This window comes from Mastomys coucha, unplaced genomic scaffold (assembly GCF_008632895.1).
Source record: "Mastomys coucha isolate ucsf_1 unplaced genomic scaffold, UCSF_Mcou_1 pScaffold15, whole genome shotgun sequence".
Lineage (NCBI taxonomy): Eukaryota > Metazoa > Chordata > Mammalia > Rodentia > Muridae > Mastomys > Mastomys coucha.
Genome location: NW_022196897.1, coordinates 138,865,682 through 138,875,431, shown reverse-complemented (window position 1 = coordinate 138,875,431; position 9,750 = coordinate 138,865,682). Strand labels below are relative to the sequence as shown.

Sequence of the window (9,750 nt, the reverse complement as noted above, 5' to 3'; positions counted from 1 at the left end):
AACAAGCAGCTTGTGTGCAGAGGGTATTCCTGCTCCGCCTGGAAGGGTGATGCAGGCTAGCTTGCTCTAAGCAGAGGAAGCAGCTTGAGCAAACATGTGGTTCTGAGTTGTGCAGCTTCTGGCTGCGACAAACAGCCAATTCTGACCGCAGGTGGCTCAGCAGAAGTCTGAGAGTGTTTTCAGGGCTGCTTAGCTGAGCAATTCAACAATGGCATCAACATCCTTATATTGTTCTACTTTATTGTTTCCTGAGATAAGTTGTATGTGCCTCCAGATTTGCATATTGAAGCATCAACCTCTGGTACTTCAAGATATAACAGTATTTGGATATAGAGCTTTTAATTCACTTATTTATTTATTCATCCTTATTTATTTATTTATTTAAGTCAGAGTTTCTTGTAGCCCAGGCTGGCTTTGAATTCACTATACAAACAAAAGTGACCTTGAAGTTTAGATACTCCTGCTTGCTTGTATCCCCCGAGTGCAGGGGTTACACTTTGTGCAGTGCTGGGGACAGAACCCAGGGCCTTTGTGCATGCTAGGCAAGCACACTACCAACTGAACCCTAGCCTCAGTCCTGAGATATGTCCCATAAAGCAATAATTAAGTTGGGCTGGAGTGCAGCTCAATGTTAGAGCATTTGCCTTACCTGCAAGGAGCCCTGGGTTCTATGTGAAGTACTGTAAAAACAAACAGACAAGGGCTGGAGAGATGGCTCAGGGGTTAAGAGCACCGCCTGCTCTTCCAGAGGTACTCAGTTCAATTCCCAGCAACCACATGGTGGCTCACAACCATCTATACTGAAGTCTGATGCTCTCTTCTGGCATATAAGTGTACATGCAGATGGAACACTCATATACATATAAAAAATCTTTAAAAAAACACAAACAAATACTGTTTGGGTTTTGTTTTGTTTTTGAGATAGGGTTTCTCTGTGTAGCCCTCACTGTCCTGGAACTTGCTCTGTAGACCAGCCAGACTGGCTTTGAACTCACAGAGATAGATCTGCCCCTGCTTCCCACATTCAGAGTTAAAGGTGTGCACCACTATACCTAGCCTAGAATTTTTTAGTTAGAAGAAACAATTAAGCTGAAATACCACTGTTACAAGGACTTGTATAAGCAAAGGAAGAGATTTGACACATATAAAAAGACACTAGGGACATTCGTACACACAGAGTCTACCCAAGAATGCAGTGGGACACTGGATCTGCAAGCGACGGAAAGGGGCTTCGGGAGAAACCAGCCCCGTTCTGCCTCCAGAACTCTGAGGAAATGTTTCCCCATCATGTTCTCCCGTCTGTGGATCACGCCATGAGCACCCTAGCAAGCAATATAATTGGCAATATGGCTACAGAGTAGCAAAGCCATAGAGGCATCAGTCAGGTGGCACCGAGGGCTTCTCCCCTTGTCTTTTGTTCTGGAAGAAAACATTGTTGGTGAGCTTTCAAAATACTTCCTATAGGGGCTGGAGAGAGCTCAGCCATTAACTGCACTTGATGGATCCAAGTTCATTTACCAGCACCCATGTGGTGGTGGTGGTGAGGCTCACAACCACTTGAAACTCTAGCTCCACAAGATCTGATGAGGCCTCTTCAGGCCTCTGGGCACGAGGCACACACATGGTGCACAGACATATATGCAGGAAAATACTCACACTCATAAAAACCAAAACCAAAACCAAAACAAAACAAAACACCTTCCCTTAGGAGCCAGTGGTTCAGACACACCAACCAGGATCCATTTGGCTATAACTGAGAGCTACATAGCAGTGGCCTCGATGTGATAATTTACCTCTTATCCTAACAGTCGATGCCTACAGTCTACATAGGTGTGTCGGGACCCAGCACATCCTGTCTTGCTGCCATTGCTCCATACTATGGTTCCCCTCTATCCATTCAGCCAGTGCCATAAGCTGTGAGCAGACTGACACTCCCTCCTTCAAACGAATGCCCTAAAGTAGCACTGAGCTCTACCGCTCACATCGTGTGGGCCAGAACTTGGTTCCGTTGTAAAGCACATCTGGTGCCAGCTAGCTCAACTCCAACCACAAAAGAACAGGAAGCCCTAGACTCCCAACTACTTCAAGCACTCCTCTGGGTTTGTCTGTGAACTCCATTCCTGTGGCATCGAAACTGAGGTGGAAGATAACCCTGACTACAGATGGCAGTGCCCAACGGCTCTTTGTCTCTCTAGGCCTCTGGTCTGCCACCAGGCAAGCCACTGTGCTCCTACCAGACACTTCCTGCCACGGTGCTCTGCAGCAGCCCACGCCGGTCCTGAGACAAATGGAACCTAGCAGGTATGGACATGGTGAGCCTAAATAAACCCTTCCTCCTTTAAGGTTGTGTTTTCGGGGCTTCTGGTTTATTTGTTGAAGTGCTGGGTGGCATTAACACATGCCTCAAATGGTGTCTAGGGTCTGTCTTCTAAAAAGGTGGCATCGGCTAAAAAGGTTGATTTTATTCTGAAGAAACGAGAAGTTCTACCCCAAGAAAAGGTCACCACCAGGCTTACAGGACGATATAATGCAGAGGTCCTTAGAGTGAGGTCTTCAGACCCCCTCACACAGACACCTTTTTGTTCTGGAGTCGGGATCTCATGTAACCCATGATGCCTTGAATGTCTGATTTTTCAGTTTCCACCTCCCATGCATTGTGATTCCATGGTGTGCCACCATGCCTGGCTGAGACCTTTTGAAATGCAGAAGCCTGTATTTGAAATGAACCACTTTATCCACTTCTCAACCTTTTGGCTAAGATCAAGCGTGCGAGCTAAAACTGGTTTTCATACTCTGAATTTTAGGAAGTGTTATGCTAGAGTCAAACCCTGGGTTGGGTCCAGATTATGATAGCGTGCCCCCTTGTACCCAATCCCTAGCACAGCGGGAGTAGAAACCCTAACAGGAAGGCACCTCTTCTACCAAAACCCAAGGTCAGCTCTTGAGCGTGCGTCACCGTACATAGAATATTTCCTTGGCACACACATCATAAACAGTGCATATTTCAGTCGAGATGGAAACTTCTGGCTGAGTCAGGCTTCTGTAAGAATTCTTTCTAGGACCTTGGAACAGTACATTCCCATCTCTGACCATCCCCCCTTCTCTGTAAAACGGACTTGGAGAAAATCTCTAGGAAGATTCAGGCTGAGAGTCTGGTTGATTGATTGATGGTCTAGCCAATCAACAGCGAGGTCTGGATAATGTTCCGCTCTTAACCCGCTCACGTACCTCTAAAGGATCCTGATGGTAAATGGTTCTTCGTTCTCGTCCCCTGGCCCTGGCTCAGAATAACCAAACAGGACACAAACAGAATGTACTGAAATGACTTTTAATATCTCATGTCGCAGCAAAATTAAAAATATACAAAAAGTCTGTGGTGTACAAAAGTCTCAGTACAGAAGCCCCAGCGTGGGCCCTCCCCTGCCCAGGGAAAGCTCGAAAGGGCAAGTTGGGCTGTGGGGCTGGGAATGGCACAGATGTAGTAAATACCAGGAAGTGGGCCTAGGAGTGGGCTAAGAAGCGGGCAGAAGTTTGGACTGACCACAGAGGGGAAGAGTCACCTGGAGTTGTGCTGACAGGGAAATCGGGCCCTTAGGCATGGCTAGCGGTTCCTGTGGACATGTGGCAGGTATCAGAGGTGAAGGTATTCTGGTGGGATCCCCCTCCCGAGGGACCTTGGCTCTAGTCCTATATTACCACCAGCTTGCTGTGTGAGCTTGGGCAGGTTGCCTCCCATCTCTGGGCCTGCCCCTTCTGTAAACTAAGAAGTAACTGGGTATTAAGCCACCAATGCCAAATTTGGGGGTTCCAGGCTTCTCCCAAGGGTCTGCAGTGGTAAAGCATCAGTGAGTACTCTGCACTGAGCCATCCAATACAGAATGCAGAAGTCCTTCATATTTGAGTCCTGGAAGCTGACGCACCACTGGCATCCTCACTCGGATGCATCTGTAATCCACTCAACTTGCTAATCTAAGGTGGTGAGCTTTTAATGCTTTATTAAGGTGGCCTTTTTTTGTTGTTGTTGTTGGGGAAGGGGAAAAAAACTTCTCAAGCCACAAAATCCTCAGGGAATCCTGAGGGCTCTGGGGATATTCGGACCCTTTCTTATGTCCGGTTTGGAAACAGACAGGAGAGGGGCAGGGAAAGAGTCCTGTTAGGCCTGTCTGGATGAAGAGGAATATCCTCTTCTCTTCTGTGGCCATCCTCACCCCATCTTTGTTCCCAAGACCCCCTCCACTTTAACATTATTGCAGGTATCCTGAGCTTCCACCATCCAGCCTGGCCTGGGGACTCTTAGAGAGTTGTGCATAGAATAAAGGCCAGAGATGCTGAGCAGGGATGGCCTCGGTGTGAGGTTACAGTGGAAGGGGCTGAGCTTGGGAGCACTTCTGTACCCTGGGGAGTCTGCTTCTGGGAATCAGACCTGGATGGAGTGGTCCCTCCTTACCCCAGCTCCTGCATTGTCCTGATACTGTTCTTCCTCTCCTGCATCTACCGGTGTCAACCAAGAGTTCAGTGTCCCAACCAGAAGGGCACACGTGTCCTGTTTCTCTAAGCCTCAGAAGTGTCCTTGACTAGAAAAGGGATGCAGGTCCCTAACCCATGCTTCCTGTGGGAATTGGCGCTCACCCTATCCTTCCATCGTGACACCACAAAACACTTGCCTGGAGAGTTCAGCTCCCCTCCTGCAGCCTCATCTGGCTCAGTCTGAGAGGGAGGCAGATTCAGAAAAGTTGTGGGGCAGCAGAGGGGTAGGATCAGGGCTCTTGGCATTAAGTTAGAAACCTGTGCCTAGACTCTCCCTCTACTTGGAGAGGGTCCCTCTGAATCAGGAGCTCCCAAACTGGAAAAGACTCCAAACCCTAAGCAGCCGACCCCTCATCAGATGCTGGGAACAGTCAGGGACCTGGAGTCCTCCAGACAACCAGGGTGACATTTAGGGATAGATACAACCAAGTCCTAGAGGCTCCTGATAACCCTGGAGGGGTAGATAGATTAGAAGCTTCAAACTGGTGGCCAGCAGGTTGCTTTCCAGAGCCTAAACCTTATTGCCTAGTTGGCACAGAACACCCTCCTGTCTGTCTCCACAGTTCTGCTGTCTCAAACCTCCACCTGCCCCACTTTCCTTTCTGCCTGTACCTGAGTCTATGCTCATGCACCTAGAGAACCTTCCTCCCACTGTCAGGCCTTTATAGACCCCAAACCCAGGCACGCTGCAAGGGGAGAGGCCTGCAGAACCTCAGTCTTCAGGGGACTGTTTGGGGAGGACCGTCCCAAGCTCCCTGGTTCTCTCCTGGGATTCTGCACACTCACAGTCTCGCCCTCCTGGGTCCCTGTCTCTCCAGCCCTCAAGGTGAAAAGTTTCAGGGAGACACAGGTGCAGGAGGGATCTGGCTGAGAATAAGGCAGATTCGGGGATAATGGGAGGAAGGGACCGAGCCCATATCTTTAGACAGTCCCTGCAGGGGAGGGTGGAGGCCCGTGCTGTCGGCTGTGGTGACCGTTACAAGGCACATGGTACATTGGTGAGTGGAGGTGCAGCTGGGGATGCATGGTGCCTGGGGAGGACTGGGGAGCACAGCCAGCAGCTGGAGTCAGTTTGAGGGTAGAAGCTCATGGCATAGGAGGCATGGTTTAGGAAGGGAATGGCTCAGGATTAGATAGTAGGGCAGGGCCTGCCTAGTATTTCTGTTCTCAAGATGTCCTGTTATCTGCTGCTTCTGAAGAAGACAGAATTCACTTTAATTGATGCCCAGGAGAACCCTATGGGTCCATTTACTTGCTGTGTGATCTTGGGCAAATGTGTGGTCCCCTCCATTTCTCCTATATGATAGATATGAACGACAAGTGACTTTGGGGGCCTACAGGGGCCCCTTCCTTTTAAGGTTGTAGTTCTAAAAGACCTCTCTCACTGAAAGAACCTTATAGGGATGGAGGGAAGAACTAAGAATCCAGGTTTGGTTGATGGTCTGGGAACAGGAGTGGCAGGCCCCAGGGGACCACTTGTGACAGGGGAAAGAGACCAGCTGAGGTAGATTGTGTCAGAGAAAGGAACCAAAAAACAGCTCCAAGAAGATGGGGCTTTCCCCAACTCAGGTTCTTCTGCCCCAGTGAAGCAAAAAGACAGGCCAACGATGACGAGAGGTCTCAAGCCAGGAAGAATGCGGTCCTGAGCTTGGCAGTAGGGGGAATACTAGGAGGAGGTGAGCTCTGTCCAGATAATGAGAAGGGTGAGGGCCTCTGACCATGACCTTCCCTGGTACCCAGATCCTCTTACAGTCAGGGTCCTGGGAAAAGCTCTGTGAGATTAGAATGAAAAATGTGGCCATGGCTTCCCAGCAGCCTCAAGCCATACCTAGCTCTGCTCATCCTGGTTCCCTGCCTTCCCTGAACTCCTGCAGTAACCAGCTAGGGGATTAGGAACCTTTCCTTCTAGGCTGCTAGAGAATGGGGCATCCACAGGGCTATTATTCCTGGGGCCGGGGGTGTAAAATAACTTGTCAAGGGTAGCCCAGATGTCACCTCATTGATGTGTAGATAGGTGTATAGATCTTGTTGGGGTGCCTCACACAGAGGAAGAGTGTCAGGTAAATAATGGTATGGCAATTCCTGGCACCATGAACCCTGCAGAAACAAGCGGCTTGGGTTTGGAGCTCATCCTCAATGCTCTGTCTTACAGACTGTGACATGTGTATAGCTGGCCATGAAATTAGTTTCCAAAGCTAGCCCTGGGTAGAGAGAAAAGAGAGTGGATGACTCCCTCAGAGCAGGCCTGGGTCAGGATAGAGCTACCTGTCACTCTGGAAGCCTCTCAGGGCTCCTGGGTGGCAGGAGAAAAAAAAAACATTCAGCACTGGCAGAACAGATGTAGCTACCCATGGTGCCAGGCATGATGGCACATATCCTGGTATGATGTGTGCTCTTGTGTGCCCTCTCTGCCTCACCGTTTAAGTGTGGAATCCCCCCCCCACACACACACTCCTGCGCATCCTCAGCAAATCAACCATTTGCCACATCTGTACGGATGGGACCTTGTGAGAGTAGCTGCCACTCTGAGCCTCAGTTTTCTATCTGTAACTCCAAGAAAAGCTGAGCCAGGGAGGGCTATATACTTCTTATTTGCATAGTCTAGGATTCTCATGGCCCACCGCACTCCCAGCCCTATCTGCACTTGTCCCTAAAGTCCCAGGTTGTCCCCTTCCAGTGAGCTCACCTCACTTGGCATAAGAGAGTAACAAGGGACTCTAGGACCTGCCTAGAACTCCATCTTTGATTTCACAAAACTTCCTAGCCCCACTGTCTCGTCATCGTGCAAGCCAGTCAAGACTGGCTGTCCCAGGCCAGGGACACAGGCCAGGATGACTGGTCCTTTGTGCAACCTAGGGTATCTGGACCATTGGTATGGGTCACAGGCCTGGGGCCTTGGCAGATTTGAGGCAAAGCAAGTTAGTCTCCCAGATATTGCCCCAGAGAACCTCACTGCAGGGTGGCAGGAAGCCAAAATTTATGTCATGTCCCCAGAGTTATTTTTTTGTTTTCCAGCTGAGAACCACTTAGCAGCAGAAATGTCTCAAGGGTCCTGAGGGCAGTTTCCTTTTAGAGAAGATAGGGCTGGGGATGTAGAAGGAGATTTAGAACTCCCATAAGCCCTGGCAGCCTAGAACTAAAGCACCCATTCTAGAACATCCCAGGTGACTCACGCTTCCCTCGCCCCCGGCACCCACAGTAGAAGCTAGAATCTTCCACATCAGAGCATCAGGGCTCCAGGTCTTTGATCCTTATAAAAGATCAGCAGCTCCATAGGACATGTTATCAAGAGGTATTCTAGAACCTAGATGTCTCCCCAACAGGTCCTCTCTCAGTGCGATAGAGTGAGGCTATAGGGCCTCATCTATAGTAGGACTGGGCAGCATCTCCCTGGACATTTAATCTGCTGTGCTTAAGACTTTCCTCTAGAGGGCGCATCCCATCTGCACATCTAGAATAAATGGCACCTTGTGACTTTTCACTTGAGGGGCCTAGACTTCATCCATAATAGAGCTCCCCCCAAGTGTGCCTCCCAAGCAGTACCCCAACCTACACTTGTACCCCTTCATATTGCTCTCAGTCTTCACTCCTCAGGGTTCTCTATCCTACCAACACCTGTGCTGTCAGACCCCCAAGTCCCCTCCCCCACTCTCTGCTCTAATTCTCTACAGTTCCAGCTCCCTTTCCTATAGGAACTGTGCCAACCCTGTCCAGAGATTTCCCCCCCCAACTCATCCCACACCCCCCACAGCCTTCTCCATCCTTCTGTCAGAGATCCCTTCCCACCACACAGCAGCCCTTCCCCCACTCTCTGAGGGGTGCTTGGGCCCCAGGCAGTGCCTTCTCTCTTTGTAGGCCCACCAGGGATGATGTGGGGTGAATCTAGGCCAGGGAGAGTAAAGACCCCTGTGCCAAGCATTATATGGCATCCCCAAGAGACTGGGGCAGTCCATGAGGGGTAGCACCAGTTGACTCCCTGTGCCCTGGTCCAGGGGAACTTAGAGAATGGGCCACAGGGCTTAAAATGAGGCCTAGGGCCTCCACAGGGTTGCCCTCTCCCCTAAGGGATCCCAATGGTGGGGCCATTCTTGGATCCAAAGATCTACTCCCACTTAGCCTGGTGGCTCTGAAAAATCCAGACTCAACACTGTGGTCAATGTGGGGTCAGCCAAGTCTGTTCCTTTTGGGAGGCAGACTGTGACTATACTGTGGTCTCATACTCCAGCAGCTCCTGGGAGGTGCCCATGCTCCGATACTGCAACCGGGGTGTGGCAGGTGAAGAATACTCCAGTGCCAGAATGGTCTTCCGGAGCCGGCGGTCAATAAAATGAGCATCCCACGCCGGGTACTTTTTCCGAGGCAAGTCAATCCGAATGACAGGCCCCTCTGTCCGCAAGGGGCGGGCTGCTGGCGTGGGAGGTAAACCGGGTCGCACCTGGAAGACAGGTGGTGTAGGGGTCCCAGCTCGCTCACCTCCCACTGCAACCCCATCCCGCTCAGTGCCTGTAGTCCTCGGCAGAGACCTTGGTGGACTTGTGATAGCATCGGCTGGAGGGCCACAAGGCCCTGGGGCTTCAGGGAAGATGCAGCCAGGTGCCTGGGGACCCAGCATGGGGCCATTGGGGTGCAGGAGACAGTAATAGACACACATGAAGAATATGCCCAACGCAAAGCTGGAGGCCACCACACAGACCAGGATGAGTGAGTAGAAGTCAGTGGAGAAGTTGCGGCTGGAGTACCAGAAGCCAGTGAGCGCTGCGTTCTCCAGCAGCACGATGCAGTAGTAGAGGGTCACACGACGGCGGCTGCGGCCCTCCTTGACGTTGAACCAGCAGAAGATGTAGATGATACCCACCACCATATTGTAGATGATCTCCTCCCACTTGGACATGCAGAAGTCTGTCTCACCCTGGATAACCCAGAAGGTCATGATGCACCAGTGGGCTACGATGAAAATGCCAAAGTAGAGCTTGTAGACACTGGCAAAGAGGGCAAAGGCCAGGGTTCGGGCCGCGATGGTGAACAGGTGCCACAGCACTTGGGCCACAGCACCCTTGTAGGATAGAGGCCGCTTGTCATCTCTTGAGTCTCTCAGCACCTTCTGGTAGGATGCCAGTGTCCAGGCCAGGGACACAAGGGAGGCAGAGATGGAGAGAGCTGTGGAGACAGGGTAGGGGTGGGGTGGGCTGGGTTAGGGGTGGGTCCAGGTTGGGGTCTGGAGAG

General features: G+C 50.9%; 1 protein-coding gene across 1 annotated transcript in view; it reads right to left on the bottom strand.

Moving 5' to 3' along the window:
• Positions 1-3,309: 3,309 nt before the first annotated feature.
• Positions 3,310-9,750, bottom strand: part of Xkr7 (XK related 7) — a 29,732-nt gene continuing 23,291 nt past the window's right edge. Inside the window, exon 3 of the mRNA XM_031372316.1 lies at positions 3,310-9,684. Coding sequence (XP_031228176.1) covers positions 8,729-9,684 — 956 coding nt within the window. The 3' untranslated portion in view covers positions 3,310-8,728. The remainder of the gene's footprint in view (positions 9,685-9,750) is intronic.